The sequence below is a fragment of the Natrix helvetica genome (assembly GCF_964273705.1).
Source record: "Natrix helvetica genome assembly, chromosome: 3".
In the NCBI taxonomy this organism is placed as follows: Eukaryota; Metazoa; Chordata; class Lepidosauria; order Squamata; family Natricidae; genus Natrix; species Natrix helvetica.
In genome coordinates, this window is record NC_138549.1 from 44,649,667 (window position 1) to 44,668,625 (window position 18,959).

Sequence of the window (18,959 nt, forward strand, 5' to 3'; positions counted from 1 at the left end):
CATTAGTCCCAATAGTGCTTTTCAAGAAAAAATGAACTGAAGAAGCTTCTTGGATGAGAAGCAAAATGTTTTCAAGGAAAAACCCAAAAGTCCAATTGCCTTTTGAAAAGCACCTTTGGGACAACCATGACCTGGATGATTGAGAATCTCTATAGACATTTCTCTCATATTAGTACACCACCTGAATACCCATGTTCCGCTACGAAACTATGTGATCGGGCTTGATAAATCGACACTTACAGCGTAAAAATTAATGAGTAGTTATCATCAGCCTCTTCTCTCCCCTTCTCCACCTCAGGCTTGCCCCACAGAATCCTCCCCTATCCTATCCCCCTTCTCTCCCTCAGGCTTGCCCCACAGAATCCACCCCTATCTTATCACCTTCTCTCCCTCAGGCTTGCCCCACAGAATCCACCCCTATCTTATCACCTTCTCTCCCTCAGGCTTGCCCCACAGAATCCACCCCTATCCTATCCCCTTCTCTTCCTCAGGCTTGCCCCACAGAAGCCTCTTTTCCTCTTCTATCCTCTTCTCTCCCTCAGGCTTGCCCACAGAAGCCTCTCCTATCTTATCACCTTCTCTCCCTCAGGCTCCTCTCCAAACTCCCAGCCAGCAGGCCAGATGAGTTATGGGCTGGCCACGCCCATGCCCACATCCAAGTTTTCAGGTTGGGACGTCTAACTCCTTAGCATCAGAGTATGTTAATGATAACATAAGAAATACTAATGATCTGATGGTCATTTCAAAAAATCCTTTCTAAACGAGCACCTAGCAGCCAAGAGGCACATAAGTGCCACATTTCAAGTTTGTAGGCTTTATGGTTCTGGAGATTTCGTGAGTGGTTTTTGCTTTTATATATATATATATAGATAAAATGATTCCATAATTGATTCCTATTGCACTATATGACTATCACAAGAATTTACTATTTCTACGGTATATTGTAAAGAGACATACAAAAATAATTATTGGATGGTATTGAATGCAGGCATTTAGGTGCAGTGCTGCTAATTGTTGTAAATTTCTGGTAAAAAAGTGTACTATTCAAACCATAATTCATACTTCAGAATGAGCTGATTTGAAAGCCTAAATGTTTCTGTTTTTCATTCTGATCCTTCAAAAATACAAACATAGGAAGTTAAATAAACACTCTAAGACAGTGATGCCGAACCTTTTTTGGCCCGCGTGCTAAAAGCGGGGGGAGTGCAGGGGGGGTCATGCGGAGGCGTGCCACACCCATAATGTTATGTGCATGAACCAGCACGCATGCGACCAGCGCTCCCCCCCCCACCTTTGGAGTGCTTTTTTTTGCTCTCCTCAGGCTCCAGAGGCTTTCTGCCTGCCCCCCCCCCCCCCCGGAGGTCCTCCGGAGGCTTCAGAAGCTTCCCTGAAGCCTCTGGAGCGTGAAAAACCAGCCCTATGGGCAAACCGGAAATTTGAGAACAGTCTTCCAGTTTGCTCGTAGGGCCATTTTTTGCAGCCCTACAGACAAACTGGAAGTGATGCCAGGATGCTCCAATGGGCAGAGCGCCACGTGGCTTGGCACCTTAGGGATACCCCCTAGGTCAGTGAATGGCACTCTTCCCGGCTGGAGAGGGGATTTGCCGGGCGGCTGCTCGCGAGCATGGTTACCCCATGGCTGCTTCGCCCCTGAGGCTGTGCTCAGCTCTTCAGGAGCCACTTCACAAGGGAGCAGCCGCCTGGCAGCCCCAAAACAATAAGCCCTCCCTGATAATAAGCCCAAGGGCATATTTTGTAGGGCAAAAGAAAATAAGCCCCTGTCATATTTTCGGGGAAACACGGTATGATTCCACTTGGGGGACGTTTGTCTCCTGGTCTCTCTGGACAAGAGCCTGTCCCTAGCCATGGTTAGGAGACAGTTGGTGGCACTGGCCACAGTGCTACCTGGGGAGGGGCCCACTCTGCTACCTCGTTTACCCTTAGTTAAGAGGTTCCCCAAGGGAGCGGCCCACCTTTGTCCACCAGCAGCCCACAGGTTTCCTACGTGGCACCTTCCCACGGTGCTACAGGCCCTTATGGCCAAGCCTTTTGAACCACTCCGGACGATTAGCCGGAAGCTCCTCACTTGTAACTTGGGTTCCTGGTGGCTATCACCTCGGCTAGGCGAGTCTCGGAGCTGGGGGCTCTCTCCTCCAGGGAGGATGTATGCACGTTTCACAATAACAGGGTAGTGCTACGCCTAGACCCGGCTTTCCTGCCAAAGGTAAACACTGTCTTCCACCTGGTGCAGGAGGTGGTTCTTCCGGACTTCTGCCCAGACCCAACCAGGGAGCGGGAGCACAATTGGCACCGTTTAGATATAAGAAGTGCCTTACGGATTTACCTAAGGCGGACGGCGGAGTTTCGTAGGTCTGAGGCTCTGTTTGTGTCATTCCAACCCTCGTCACTAGGGAAGAGAGTCTCCCCGTCCACCATTAGCTGGTGGACCCGTCTGGCCATTGCCCTCGCCTACGAGGCACAGAACTTGCCGGTTCTGGCTGGCATCACGGCCCACTCCACTAGGAGTGCGGCCACCTTGGTGGCCTGGGCCTCCCAGGTCCCTATAGAAGACATCTGCAAGGCAGCGATGTGAGCATCCCTGTCGCCCTTTATCCGGCATTACAGTTCAGGTAAGACCAACTGTCATTTTAACCCATTCACACACTTGAGTGATAGTGGGCCTCATTCATCCAGTAGGTGTCAGATCATGATTACTAGCAGGCATCCATTTGTTCCACTCTTCTCGCATATAGACTTTAAATGGTTTATTGATGGAAACATCAAGAGGTTGCAACTCACTGATAAGACCCCCAGGAATTACAGCTAGATGAGTCTTCACTTCTTTAAATCTTTTCTTTGTGGTTTCATTAATATGTGCTCTAAACTGGTCGAGCACTAATAAAGCAGTTTTTTTCAGAAGCCCTCCAGGACGCTTGGATCACACTTTTTCAACTCATGCTCTCATTCCATTTTCATCCATCCATCCTTTCTCATGAACACACACAACAACTCCTTTTGGAATCACTTCTTTTGGAAAGGTTTTCCTTTTGAAAATTAACATTGGTGGCAATTTTGTGCTGTCTGCGAAGCAGGACAACACAATCGTGTAATATGTTTTCTCATGTCCTGAGAAAACGGTTTTCACGGTTATGCTTCTGGCACCTTTCAGATCGTCTTATTAGATGGCACATCAAAGGGTAGCAGGACTTCATCCATATTCCCAACCTAATTTCAAAATTATTGTTCTTCCTAGCGTCTACTACAAATGTATGAAAAGACAGACTCTTGGATTCGTATTTCTTTGGCATTTTTTGCACAATTTTAGTTTTGGTGCGCGTAGCAAGGCCATATTGCCTCATAAGTCTGAAGCACCATGGATGGTGATCCAATAAAATGCTCTTTGCCTTTATCTACAGCAATGCGTTTGGCTTCATATATTACCATTTTTGTAGAAACTGCAAAGCCATTATTCTGGTGTAGTGTGATTCATTCTTTCATGTCCACCTCTAACTGGTGACTTTGCCGCAAGCCCACAAAAATTGTGCTTATTTTTATCCTTTACTTTTTTCAGCTGATCAACCTATTTCCTCCACTCTCTTTTTTTCAGTTGGAGGTGATCCAAAATGTTTCTCCACTGCTCTGTTTCCATTTTCCTCAGCATATTTCACTACTTCCAGTTTAAAAGAAATTTTATGTTTGTCTTTTCTGCTTTGACATCCTTGTACCAGTATATAGCACGAGGAGGTACCATAGTATTTTTCTGCAAGAAAGAACTGTCATTAATGTGTCCTTTATTGTTATGAGAGCACTATAGCTGAAACCATGTTCATAAATTCATACACAAGATACCGGTATATTGTATACAGTAAATGCAACACTAGCTCAATACGAGGAGCAGGGAAGGAGGAGAAAACAGCCTCCTTCCCTCAAGCTGGCCGCTCTGTTGCCCATTTCTCCATTGCAGCACAGCTCTTCTGTCCGCAAAAGCCTCATCTTTGACGGCTGATGCAAAAGCAGAGAAAGAACTGCTGGGAAGAAGCCAGTCGACCCAGGAGCTGGGTACCCTTCCTCCCCCGCCCTAAACTAACAATAGCAAGCTGAAAATTTTAGGATATTGGTGATTCTTTTCCTCGTTCCAGAAAAAAAATCTATTGATGTTATCTTTACAGAGACAAAGAGGCAGGCTCTAGCATGCCTGATCGGGCTAATAAAACACAGTCTGCTGCCCCCAAATTGCATCAATGGCTGCAGTAAGTAAGGGGCAGGAAGCCATGCAATGCCCATCAATGGGGGAAAAAGGGACAGCAAGAGGAGCCCCATCTTACTATGCACGCCCCAATGAAAGGTGGTAGCAACCCAGTAACCCGCCCGCTTCCCTTGCCCACCCTCTCCAGCACTGGAAGCCAAGCCATACCCCCCTCTCTCCGTGTCTTTGGGCTTACAGTCTACCACACAGGCTGGGAAGGGTGCACTTGTGGCGGGGTGGCGGCAGGGTGTCCTTGGTGAACTGCTCAACGAACAGGGCAGCCAGACATAGCTTGCACCCATGCCAGCCAATTGTGGGATCAGCCGGTTCTCTGAACTGCACACAACTGTAACAAGCAGTTCGGTTGAACTGGCTGAATCTCACCTCTGCGTTGCTGCCTCAGCTGGGAAATGCTGGAGCCTTTGCTGGCGCTTGGATCAGCCTCCCAGAATACCCCCAATAAGCTGTTCCAGGCAGGGGATTGCTGCTGCCTGTCACCGCTACCGCAGCAACTCCTTCCCCCCTTCCTCCAGCTGATGCAACATTTGATATGTAAGAGTCCCAGAAATTTTCACCCCCTTTTGGGGGGTGTGTGCATCTTAAACTCCGAAAAATACGGTATATGAATTTCTGTGTTTGCTGCTAATGGTGTATATGTCAGCGTTCCAAATATCATCCAAAATTAAATCAGAATCCAAGGCAGAGCTTTCCTCAAACTTCCAATTTATTAAGAGAGACATGTTGGCACATCATGCACATGGAATTTTTTTTTATTTTGACAACAACACATTCTACTCCTTACTATTCCCCCTCCCAATTCCCCATTAATGAAACAGCATAGTAAAATAATAGAGAGTGCGGCAGACCAAAGATCCTAAAAGGAATATGACTGCAGGCCTGACACTATAGGTTGCAGTAGTCACATTTCCTCTTTCTGTGTGTATATGTTGACAAATGATTTGTGTATGTATGTATGTGTATGTATATGTATGTATGTATATGTACACATACACACATACATACACACACACCTGTTGACAGCAAGGAGTTTCACTTTTTTTTTGTAGTTGTATGAGTGACTAGAAATATTGTTTCCTGAGTTGTGTCTTGTATCTAAATGGATTTTACAGGGAGCAAGATGCCAGCAAGATGGTTTATCCTGCAGATATAATATATAGATTCTTTTTATTTGTTAATTAATCTTCTGATTGGGATTGAATAATACACAGCAGATTCTTCAGGATATAGAAATAGAACTAATGTTCAAGATAATGGAACTAAAATATGCATTCGAGTATGCCAGATATTAAAGCAGACATACAAGATAGAACTGGTGAGTGAATGATCAAAGTCTTATTGAACCAGACTGAAAACAGAACAAGCAAAGTAATATTTTGTAATATGTGTTTTTTTAATGTTGTACGCCACCCTGAGTCTTTTGGGACAAGGGTGGCATATAAATCCAATAAACAAACAAACACAAAACAAAGTAGCTAGGAGCAATAATGTAGATTGTGATAAGAACAAAGCAAGATTTAAATATTGTGAAGAAAAAAGAAAATTAGGAAAGTCTGAAAAATATGTTTGTTGAGAGAAGTATATGGACAGTAGGAATCAGGAATTGGATGAGATCAAGATTACCAATTTAGATTCAAAAGGACAGATGTGATTTGGCTCATGCACAGATATGAATGTAGCATGTGTCAGAAACACTTTAAAGCAACTGTGACTTTTCCTATAGTTAAGAAGTAGCTATGGCTGGGAATGACACATTTTTAAGGAATTTCCAACGGGCTATATGTTTGCTCACATGTGTCCTGAATCACATTTCTCCATTTGAAATGTAAGCTTTCAGATAAACTTTGAAGTGCTAGTAGGCAAATGCTGTGAAAGATTGCCCTTGCTTCCTTTCCCCTTGTTTCAAAACAAAAAGTTTAATAGGATATTTTTGTAACACAAATATATACACTCTTTCATAGTTTCTTTTTTTGTGTTTATGAGAACTAAAGATAAGAGTACAATAATAAGATACTGTCTGCCTCCTAAATCTGTGGCAATAGATCTGAGAATGCTTATATTTCTATTCCTATGCAGCCATTTCAGTAGCGAGGTTTTAATTTCTAGTTTAAATGTAATACTGAATGTTTAACACTAAACTGCATGTGTTTCCTCCACTAATATATCTGAAAATGTACCAGGTCTGTTACTCTCATATGTTATGTCTATAGTCATGAAGGTGCTATTTTAGGTTTGAAGTTGTTTGGGACTTTTAATGTGTGAAATTTGAAAGCTTTCTAAATCTACATTTTAAAAAGTTCTTAAGCACACAATCTAAAATATTCTTTTGTAGGGAATCAAGAGTTCAAAGTATTTCTACTTTCCAGTAACTACTGTACTTAACAAGCAAAGGAGTGAAAAAGGATAGAGTTGTATTAGTGTCAATATCCTAGCCAATCCAGACAAATAACTTGTTGCCATACAGAATTTGACCCACTTGAGTAATTTCAGATATATTGGACCAGAATAGTAATAAAAAAAGCATCTTGTACTTCTTTGGGATAGGAGAGTTTGGATTTAATTGACTAATATCAACTCAGTCAGGCTTTGATCAGTGACCTTGTTATAATTGAGCTGCCTGGCTGTGGTTCTATATAATAAGCTTCTTGGACATAACTGGAACTAGATTATTAACATAGATATAATGATGTGAATAATTTTCTGCAGGAAACAAGTGCAATTTCTTGAATGCTGATTATTTTTTCTAAAATATATATTTTAGTGATAATTATTTTCAATACAGCTGTTTTTGTTTAGGAAAAACTGGCAGGACTTCCATTATACCTTTTTTGTTAAGAAAAACAAATTTACATTACATTGTAAAGTCCATATCTGTAAAGTAAAATGTGTTATTCTTGCCTTTCAGTACATTTTGAATTATGTTCCTACTTGAGATTGATTTTCTTTATCTTATGTTAAAAGTTTTGGCATTAAAATGTCATGTCCTTAATCATAATTTATCAAAGCTACATTATGGTCAACTATAATTATAATTAAATGCAGCATGCTTGAACTTCTTTTGTTTTTTTTATAAATTTGTAGGATTACCAAGCCATTAACTTTTGCTGACTGTGTTGGTGATGAACTACCTTTAGGATGGGAAACTGTTTACGATCAACAGATTGGGGTTTATTACATGGACCACATAAATCGTGAGTAACCTGTTTTGTTTTTAAGTTACACAGTTATAAACTCAAACCTGGATCTTAAATATTCATCCATATATATAGACAAATCAGAGTTGGGCAAGGGAGAAAGATACAATAAAATTATAAAATTATTGCTATTGTGGATGCTGTCCTTCAATATAAAAAAACCATGCACAATTCTCATGGATTTAGGATTGTCTTTGCATAACTTGTTTGAAGATTTCTATCATGACTTATTTTATTCGAGTTAGAACTATTGAATAATATTAGCAAGCTTGATAAGTGCTACTGTACATGCTAAAATATCTGTGATTTTAAATAAATTCTTTTTTCTTCCAAATTTTAGATTTAGTATTACTTTTTAAAAATCTTGTCTTCTCCATAGTGAGGGGGGGGAGGAGTATCCAGGATGGGTTGACCTTATCCTCCAGCTGATTGGACTGAGTCTGATAAGCTCTTGGGGCACACCCATGGCCCACCAGGCACCGTCCAGTTATTGACTCAGTCCTCAACTGGACGGTTTGCCATCCTGGATCTCCAAGAAAATTGAAAAAGTTTTAAGAAAAGAAAAAGAAAAATCATTGCAGCGACCTCCAGCGAGCTGGACAGCTCCCCGAGTGGAAGGAAAAAATTGCCAAAAGCCCCCTCAGGGGTGGCAAGCTGCCCAGGCATCTGAGTGAGACAAGTATCACACAGAAAAGGAATTTCGGCCGGGCAAGCAAGAAACAGAGGGCGCAAGCCTTCCATAGGCAAGCCCTGCCGTGTGGGAGCCAGAGGCGCCGGAGCACGAGCCGTGGATCGTCCAAGTGCCGCGGGGCGTGATTGGAACACCGGCAGGCCAGGACGGCATAGGATCCCCACCCAGAAGGTGAGCCTTGCTGCTGGAAGCTCTGTCGGGCGCGGAGCCTCCGCTGCTCCCCATCGGGTCACCCGCGCCATTGCCCACGTGGCTCACCTCATCGGAGGGAGTCCACGGGCAGAGCCAAGCCCCTAGCGCCAGAGAGAGGCAGAGGGTAACGAAAAAATTGGTGGTGGAGGCAGCTCCTCGGAGCACAAGCCGCCAGAGCACAAGTTTAAAAGAAGCGCCTTTTGTCTCCTGGCACGGGCGCCATCTTGAAGCCGGCAGGGACCACGTGTTCCAAGATGGCGGGGACCAGCGACCAGGAGGAGACCGGCAGGAGTCCAGCACCTACAGCGATGGACAGCAGCCCCACCAGAGGCGCAGAGGACCAGCCAGGGTTAGTGACCACCCCAAGGGCTGCCCTGCCCACGGGAATTCCGCCTCTGGGTCTCCCTCCTGCACAGGTGGGCATGGGTTCCAGCCAGCAACTCCCCACGGGTGTCCCCAACTTTCAGGACCTGATGGTGCGGGCCTTCCAGCAATGCATGACAGCAGCATTTCAGCAGCCACAAGTGCAGCCCCAGGTGGCACTATCCCCTAGGGTACCCAAAAGCCTGGTAGATCATGGGGAAGACATCTCCAGTTCCTCAGCCTCATCGCAGGAGAACAGTGACCTGGATTGCGAGGAGGGAGAAGTCAGGGAAGATAAACTATCCGAGGACGAAGGTATGCCCCCATCTAAGCCAGCCTTCACCGGGTTGTTCCAGCCCTCATTGTACAAGTCGCTTCTGTTCAAGGCCAAGGCAGCAGCCAAGCTCGGAAACAGAGCAGCAGAAGCACCGCCTCAGCTCCAGGGGTTCTCTGCAGAAACCATCTTTGGTGAGAAGGCCATTGAGACCGACACAGTGCCAACCCCCAAGGCCTTCCTGGAGTCGGTCAAGCGCCAGTGGGCAGCCCCCACAGCGGGTCCCACACCCACATCCACAGACAAGATCTTTTTCAATGTGGATCAGGACATGACTGGGGCGCTATCTCAGCCATCCATCGATGATCCGGTATGGGCACTGCACACCCCAACTAACCTCCCAGGGGAACCAGAAGAGGCTCTGAAGTTGGAGGATAGGAAGACAGATCTCACCCTCCAAAAGGGACAACAAGCAGCAGCCTGGGCGGTGAAGGCAGCTACCACCGCCTCCTTCTTCAACCGGACTTCATTACTCTGGCTACAGGAGTTGCAGCAATGAATCCCTGTCACCGAGGTCAGAGCGCACCAGGACATCAACAAACTGATGGCAGCCATCCAATTTTCGGCGGACGCCACCTTGTCCGCAGCCAAGTTTGCCTCCAGGGCAATTGCTTCTACTGTTGCATCTCATAGACTGCTGTGGCTGAGGCAGTGGCAGGCTGATGTACGACACAAGTGGCGCCTGGCATCAGCTCCCTTCACAGGAGAGGCCCTTTTCGGGACAGCTCTGGTTCTGTACCTCGTAGAGAACAAGGATAAGTGGAAGGTGCTTCCCACGGCTGCAAAGAAGGGTCAGTTCAGAGCGACGCCTTACCCCAAACGGTCCTACTCCCGGGGACAGGACTTTGGGACTTCCTTCCGGGGTCAGGACTCTTTCAGGGGCTCTGATGCAGGGTACTCAGGCCAGGCAGTACCAGGGGGGTTTCGCTGCCAGGCAAAGATACCCAGATAGACAATAGAGAGGCAGGCAGCAGAAGCGGCCCATTCGAGGTGGTGGAGGAGGCGGTGGGTGGCACTCCTTCCGCAAAAACTAAGGCCAGACTAAATTCACCTCCCATTGGGGGACGCTTGACATACTTCGCGGATCGCTGGGACCGCTCCTCCTCTGATAGGTGGGTACAAAACACCATCAGACATGGGCTGGCACTGGAGTTCCTTTCCAGCCCCCCAGGGTTCTTCCGGATCTACCCAGTTTCCAATAACCCTGCAAGGAGGTTATTGATGCAGGAGGCCATACAGCATCTGCTAGACATCCGAGCCATCCAGCCAGTGCCTCCAGACCAGCAAGGTCAGGGGTATTAATCAATCCTCTTTGTAATCCCCAAGGCATCGGGGGGCTGGAGGGCGATTCTTGACCTGAAACGGCTAAACCGCTTCATCCGCTATAGGAGGTTCAAAATGCATTCACTCCATTCCACCCTGGAGGGGATCAGGCAGGGAGGCCTCCTCACTTCCATAGACCTCACAGAGGCCTACCTACACATCCCAATCATTCGGGATCACCGGAGGTATCTTAGGTTCTGCTACCTAGGGCAACACTTCCAATACCGGGCTCTGCCTTTCAGGTTGTCCTCCGCCCCCCGAGTTTTCACCAAGGTAATGGCTGCCCTGGCAGTACATCTGAGACAGGTCCTGGTCAGGATCCAATGTTATCTGGATGACCTGCTGATACAGTCATCCCCCCTTGAGGGGGCGCTAAGGGATCTAGATGCCACCATGACAACACTGAGGGACCATGGGTTTTCCGTAAACCTGGCCAAAAGCCATCTTCACACACCCCCTAGGCTAATCCACCTAGGCGCTCTGATAGATTCAGAAGAAGGCAAGGTTTTTCTATCAACAGAGAGACAGATCTCCCTAAGACGGTTAGCTGCACAGGTAGCCACGGGAGGTAGGGTGCCCTTAGCCACTTTGTCCAAACTGCTAGGCACCATGGTCTCCGCCATTGGCATTGTTCCATGGGCTCACCTACACACCAGAGACCTACAATGGTTCCTTTTGCTTTCCAGCGAAGGCGCAGGAGCTGTTCCCAGGCCAAGATCCTTCTCCCGGCAGAAGTCTCCCGCTCACTGATCTGGTGGACGTCCCCTGCGATTACAAAGGGCGAAGTCTTCAGAACGCCAGACCGGGTGACTGTGACCACAGATGCCAGCCTGTTCAGGTGGGGAGCCCACCTGCAGGATCAGATAACGCAGGGACACTGGAGCCAGGCGGAACTGACGCACAGCATCAATTGGCTGGAGCTCAGGGCGGTCCGACTTGCCCTGGTGCATTTCCACCGCTCTGTCAAGGGCAGGCACATTCTAGTCCTCACAGACAACACCGCCACCAAGGCCCATTTAAACAGACAGGGGGGGGACTAAATCAGGGGCCCTTATGCGGGAGGCCAAGAGGCTGGGGCGATAGGCCGAGAAGAATGTGCTATCCCTAACAGCAGAGCATATAGCGGGGGTGGACAACATCAGAGCCGATTGGCTCAGCCGGGCAGAAGTAGACAACTCAGAGTGGAGATTGCATCCAGCCATCTTCAGGAAGGTAATGCACCGTTTCGGTCACCTGGAGGTCAACTTATTCGCCACGCACCTCAACACCCAACTCCCGAGGTTCTACTCCAGGTACAAAACACATGGGGCAGAGGGGGCGGACGCGCTCCATTGCCCGTGGCCCCGGGAACTTCTCTACGCTTATCCACCCTTGCCCCTGATTCCCAGGATCATTCAAAAAATTCTCAGGGGGCGGAGGTGGTACTGATTGCCCCTTACTGGCCTAGGAGGCCATGGTTTGCAGATCTCCAATCGCTCTCAGTGGGCAGAGCGTGGAGAATCCCCCAGGAAAGAATATCCCTCAGCCAGAGGTCCCTGGAGCACCCGGAACCCCAATGGCTCCAGTTGACCGCATGGCGGTTGAGCAGAGCATCCTGAGGGAGGAGAAATTCTCTCCCAGGGTAATAGAAACCATCCAAGCCACCCGAAGACCCTCCACGGAGCGCATTTACGACACGACATGGCGGGCCTTTGCCACATGGTGTAACTCCCGGGGTTAGGACCCGGTGAGAGCCACCGTCCCTCTAGTGCTAGAGTTTCTCCAGGCAGGCCTAGACAGGGGGTTAGCCCCCAACACTATTAGGAGACAAGTTAGGCCATTTCTTCAGTGCTTCTGTGCGGCAGAGCCCAGACACTAACCCAACAACCTTTGGTCAGGCAGTTCTTGAAGGGGGCGTCCAACCTCAAACCACCCATGGTACATAGGTACCCCTCCTGGGACTTACACAAGGTGTTGGACGCCCTGACGGGGGAGCCGTTTGAGCCATTGCGAACAGTGTCACTAAAGTTTCTAACCCTTAAGATGGTGTTCCTACTGGCCATCATGTCTGCCAGACGGATATCAGAACTGCAGGCCCTGTCTGTCAGGGAGGACCTCTACATTTTTCACCGGGATAGAGTGGTGTTGCGGTTGGACCCCTCCTTCATACCTAAGGTATGTTCATGCTTTCACAGGGCACAGGAACTGATTTTGCCCAATTTTTGCCCAGACCCTTCTCACCCACTAGAGAAGAAGTGGCACACCTTAGACGTAAGAAGGGCTCTGAGGATTTACCTCAGAAGAACCCGGGAGAATAGAAGGTCTGAGGCCCTGTTTGTCTCATTCCAGCCGGGGTCTCTGGGCAAGAAGGTGACCTCCACCACCATAGGCAGGTGGTTGAGGACCTGCATCACCATGGCCTACCAGTCTCAGGGCATACAGCCACCGAGTTACATCACAGCACACTCCACACAAAGTGCGGCCACCACTGCGGCCTGGGCTACCCAGGCGTCATGGACAGAGATATGTAAGGCAGCCAAGTGGTCTTTCCCCTCACCCTTCGTGAGGAACTACAAGATAGACACCTTCGCCTCGGCGGAGGCTTCGTTTGGTCGCAGGGTTTTACAGGCGGTTCATAGGGCAGGGGACACTCCCCACCAGGCTTAGTTTGGCCATGTGCCCTCAGTATGTAACCCTCCCTAGGGACACGCTAGCTTTGGTACGTTCCATCCTGGATACTCCTGCCCCCTCACTATGGAGAAAGGGCGTTGGTACCTGATACGCCTCTTCTCATAGTGGGGGGAGGAGTATCCAGACCCCCCCCCTGACATGGTTATGTTATATGTATTTGTAAAATGTTGCACTGTTATGCTTAAGTTATACTTCAATAAAAGGTTTGAAACCATACTAAGGTCTGGAGTGGATGGCATAACGAGTCGGATAGAGTTCTTCGCCGATAACTGGGCGGTGCCTGGTGGGCCATGGGCGTGTCCCAAGAGCTTATCTGACTCAGTCCAATCAGCTGGAGGATAGATAAGGTCAACCCATCCTGGATACTTCTCCCCCCACTATGAGAAGAGGCGTATCAGGTAAGTACCAATGCCCTTTTCCATTGATGTTAGCCATACTAGAAAACTCCAAGATATTGTGTTTGAATTAGATTAAATGGCAGATGGACAATGGCACAGAGAGAGAAAAGTGCAGAAGAAAAGACAATGGAAAGAGATCAAAATGAAGGATTAAAACTGAAAGAATAGGACTTGTAGATATAACTAACTTTTTTTTGAAAGAATTGGAGTTGCTTCCCTTTTCTTCCTCTTAAAAATATCAGCATACAAACCCAAAACATATGTTAAAATGATTGCATGTTAAATTGAAAACAATGAAAATTTAATCTTAATCTGAACAAATGCCTCCTGTTCAGCCTTTTGATTCCTTCTTAACAGATGCTGATATTAACAAGTTAAAATAATCCTAAATTAAAAGAGTGGACCTGGCTATCTTAAATTAAGCATCTAGTGTGTTATAGCACATTAGTTCTACATGTTTCTTGCTTAAATGTTACTAATTAAGAAGCTGACTTGACTTAACCAGTGTCAAGAGAAAATGAGAGCTCCATTATACCCCATTGTTTAATATTAAACTGCTTTTCTAGACAGAAAAGCTATTTATACTATTGTATTTTTATTATTCATAATAAATAATAATTTTATTAATAATAAAAATATAATAGCATAAATAACATGATAATACAAGATCTAACAGCAGAGGTAAATTTCCAGGGTAGTAAATAGAAATTGCTGTCAATTATAGATTCTTGATTCCAGATTAAATGGACCTACAGTATGTAAAATCTGGCATTAAACTGTAGTATTAACATAGGATGTTGCTTGTTTTCTGTCCAGATCCGGCACTTACTTGACGCCACATAATTGTAATCCAGTCCGCCTACAGCCTGTTTTTGGTCTCCCCGGCCTCCTGCAGCATTCTGCCGGCTGAAAACAGCAAAGTGCTGCTGCCGGCAGAGTGCTGCTGGAGACCATGGAGGCAAAAAACGGACCGGGGGGTGCACGTGACCCCCATGTCCCCTTTTGATGGGTGAGTCCTTTGATATTTCCTGGCTGGCCCCGCTGGCCAAATTTAAGCACCCCGTGGGCCAGATCCCGATCCAGCCCACGGGCTTGAGTTTGACGCCCCTATTTTAGAGAGTTGTTGAGGTCTGTATTCTCAGGATCACCTGAGTAGTGCAAATGTGTGTGGAGTTTTCTTGGGAATGCTGAAAGGACTGTATAGATGATGTCGTATCCCTCTCCCTCTTTGTGAAGTAGTTGTTTTGTTCCTGTATATACCCGTGATGGCGAACCTATGGCACGCGTGCCACAGGCGGCACACGGAGCCATTTCTGAGGGCACGCGAGGCATTGCCCTGTCAGCTCCAGCTGATTTTCGATAGTTTTTTTTAATCTCCGGAGGATTCCCTGAAGCCTCCAAAGGGCGAAAAACAGCCCAATGCAAAGAGAGCTGCCGGAACGGGGAAAGACAAGCGGCAAGGAAAGAGGCTTCTTTCACTCCTGCTGGCTGTTCTGTTTCCCCCTCCCCCCTGCTACTAAAAAGGATCCTGCCCGATCGCTGAGAGAGCTGCCAGCACGGGGGAGACAAGCGGCAAGGAAAGAGGCTTCTTTCCCCCGTGCTGCCTGCTGTGTTCCCCCCTCCCCCCTGCTACTAAAAAGGATCCTGCCCGATCGCTTGAATCCACAGGGAGAGAGCTGCCAGCACGAGTGAAAGAAGCCTCTTTTCTTGCCGCTTGTCTTTCCCCCGTGCTGGCTGCTCTGTTCCCCCCTCCCCCCTGCTACTAAAAAGGATCCTGCCCGATCGCTTGAATCCACAGGGAGAGAGCTGCCAGCACGAGTGAAAGAAGCCTCTTTTCTTGCCGCTTGTCTTTCCCCCGTACTGGCTGCTCTGTTCCCCCCTCCCCCCTGCTACTAAAAAGGATCCTGCCCGATCGCTTGAATCCACAGGGAGAGAGCTGCCAGCACGAGTGAAAGAAGCCTCTTTTCTTGCTGCTTGTCTTTCCCCCGTGCTGCCTGCTGTGTTCCCCCCTCCCCCCTGCTACTAAAAAGGATCCTGCCCAATCGCTTGAATCCACAGGGAAAGAGCTGCCAGCACGAGTGAAAGAAGCCTCTTTTCTTGCCGCTTGTCTTTCCCCCGTGCTGCCTGCTGTGTTCCCCCCTCCCCCCTGCTACTAAAAAGGATCCTGCCCGATCGCTGAGAGAGCTGCCAGCACGGGGGAGACAAGCGGCAAGGAAAGAGGCTTCTTTCCCCCATGCTGCCTGCTGTGTTCCCCCCTCCCCCCTGCTAGTAAGGAAAGAAAAAAAGAGGCTTCTTTCATTCAACGTGGCTGCTGTTGCCCTTTTCTCCATTTCAGTGCTAGGGCATCGAGGTTGCCCCACCCACCATCGCCCAGGTTCTCGCTTCTCCCAAACATTTCTTTGCCTACCTGATTTCCAGCTCCATCGCGTTTCTTGCCATCGTGTGCAGAGAAACAAAGTTTGTGGGACTAAAAAAAACTTCAATCAATTACAATTTGGGGAGGGGGAAGAGATCTCGCAAAGTTGGAATTGATTGATTGAAAGGAGTTTTTTTTAGTCCCACAAACTTTGTTTTCCTGTCCAAAACGGCAAGAAACACGATGGAAAAATGCTACGGAGGGGAAATTAAATAGGCAAAGAAATGGGAGAAGCGAGGACCTGGGCGATGGGGGGTGGGGCAGGCTCCATGGAGTGGTGCTGAAATGGAGAAAAGGGCAACAGAGGAGCCACCTTGAGGGGGAAAAAGCTGCTTTTCCTTATTTCCTTGCTACTTGTCTTTCCCTCATGCAGATTGGTCTCTTCCTCATTTCCCTTTGGATTGCAGGGACCAGGCAGGATCCTCTGTGCTAGCACGGGGGAGGGGGGGGGACAGAGCAGCCACCTTGAGGGGAAAAAGCTGCTTTTTCTTCTTTTCTTGCTGCTTTTCTTTTCCCTGTGCCAGCAGCTCCCTTCCTCATTTGTCTATTGACTGTAGTGCCCAGGATCCTCTTTAATAGAAGGGGAGAATTTAGCAACTGGACTCACACCTGCCATTGTAAAAAGGGCCCAATCTTTAAACAGGAGAATGATAAGGGAAGGTTTCTTGACACAGGAGCACACTTGAGCATCCCCCCACCCCCACCCCAATCTCTGCCCGTTAGTGGCAGAGCAACTTCTCCCCTCACTGGGTGTTAGCCAAGGGGAAGCAGCCAGAGAAGGGAGTGGCGAGGAAGCCTTGTGCAAAAATGCACGGTCCACACAGGTGAGCGGGGACATTACGTTATGTGGGTCGGCACTCGAGTTCGTGTGATAGCGCGCACGTATGTGCTTTTGGCACCCGAGGCGAAAAAGGTTTGCCATCACTGGTATATACCATGTTGCTCAGTTTTGTCTGGGTGTTTTATCCTTGGGGTGGACAAGTTTCTGCCTTAGTGTATTCTTGGGTTTAAAGTGCGTAAATATGATGTGTTGGTTGAAAATCCTCCCGAGCTTTTCACATATTCTTGCAACGTATGGAATGACAACGTAGCTTTGTTTATTGTTCTCTTCTTTATTATGGAGCAGCTCTTTTTGGAGATTTGATGAAGGCTCAGTTGGGATAGCCACATGTTCCGAGGGTTTCCTTGATGTGTTTTAGTTCTTTTTTCCTCCATCTTTTTTGAGCCAAAAAACCAACGAATTTCAGGGGATGTAACTGATAAGTTTTCCTTACTGTTTGCCACTGAAACATTTGGAAAATATGGATTTTTTCACATTTCATACAATATTCATTAATGAAATGAATATTGCTATGGAAAATTCTAATTCAACTTTCAAGATCATTGAAGGCCTTGAACAAATTAGTGACTGAATTTGTATATAATCCTGACTTGATAATGAGACATCCATTTCAGTTTTCAAAAATAGGTAATTATGACCATTTGTTTAATGATAGTTCAAAGTTACGGCCTTGGAAAAAAAAACTTATGATCTTTACACACACTTACAACCATCATACCACCCTGCAATCATATGATCACAGTTCAGATGCTTATCAATCAGATTGCACCTGAGACCAATTGCAGCGTCCTATAATCATGCTGATGTCTGGCAAAATATAACATTAAGGAAACAGAATTCACTTAATGATTATATGATTTGCTTAACATCTGTGTGATTTGTATAATGACTACAGTGATTTGCTTAGTGACCACCATAAAAGTAATCATAAAATCAGTTTCGACGAGTTATAATCTCAACTATTGTGATGAGAATTTGGGTTCCTTTTTTTTTTGTAATAATTTTTTATTGTTTTTGTCTTTTTATCACATATTACAATCTTTATATCAACAGTTTGTACAATGTTACATCGTCGTATCTATGTATGTTTTCCTCTCTTTACCATATATTACAATCCTTATGTCATCTTATCTATACATTTTTATGATATTTAACATATTTACCTACTTTTATATACAGTTCTATGTTTATTTATGTATATTGTTTTCGGCTTAATTGTTTTTCTTATTATCCAACCATTCATACCACTTATTCCAAATTTCGTAGTATTCCGATTCTTCTTTGTCCTTTAATTTTTGAGTTGGGTTCCATTTATAGTTGCAAGTCAGAGACTAATTGTAGTTGCAGTTTGTTGTTGCATCCAAATGACTTTGTAATAGTAATTTGTAAGAAAAAGACAAATTGAAAGTCATTTTCTTGGCTTGTTCAGGTACAATATCTTTAAATATGTTTTCCGGTTAGGACAAGATAAGAAACTATACAGATAGTCTCGACTTACAACCACAATTGAAATTTATGTTCCTAAACATGACATTTGTTAAGTGAGTTTTGCCCCATTTTATGATCTTACTTGCCACAGTCGTTAAGTGAATCACCGCACTTGTTAAATAAACCTGCTTGTCAGAAGGTCACTGGAGGTGATCACATGACCCTGGAACACGGCAACTGTTGTAAATATGAACCAGTTGCCAAGCATCTGAATTTTGTTCACAAGACCATGGGGATGTTGCAGTGATCGTGAGTGTGAAAATGATCATGTCACTTTTTTTCAGTGCCATTGTAACTTCAAATGGCCACTAAATGAATAGTTGTAAGCCGATGACTACCTGTAATTACAAAATAAAACAAATATTCCAGTATCTTCAAAGGGCAAGAAATGTAGCAGGTTTATGGAAGCAGTGATCAAATTATGTCTAATTGTTAGGTTGATTCAGATCATTATCTATTTAGCATTACACCAGGGGTGGCGAACACGCGGCTCTCGAGCCGCATGCGGCTCCCGACCAAAATGAATGCGGCTCTTTGCCTCTTATTATTTTGTATACTGTGGCTCTTTGCCAAGTTTGGATTTTGTTATGCTGCTTCTGAGGAGGGACCTCTGAGGAGAGATCTCCGAGCGCGTAGTCCCGCCCCCAGGCTGCGTCATCACGTCTCCCATCCCTCGGAAACAACTGCACGGGCCAGAGAGTGGGGGGACCCGTGTGCAGTGGTGGGTTCCTGCCGGATCGCACCGGATCGCGCGCGCTCCCTTTCGGCGCTAAACCCGGATCGCG

General features: G+C 46.5%; 1 protein-coding gene across 2 annotated transcripts in view; it reads left to right on the top strand.

The window, feature by feature from the left end:
- WWC3 (WWC family member 3) overlaps window positions 1-18,959 on the top strand; it is an 89,540-nt gene that overhangs the window by 18,699 nt on the left and 51,882 nt on the right. For both annotated transcript variants that reach the window (XM_081946817.1, XM_081946818.1), the window contains exon 2: window positions 7,346-7,455. In XM_081946817.1, coding sequence (XP_081802943.1) covers window positions 7,346-7,455 — 110 coding nt within the window. The remainder of the gene's footprint in view (window positions 1-7,345; window positions 7,456-18,959) is intronic.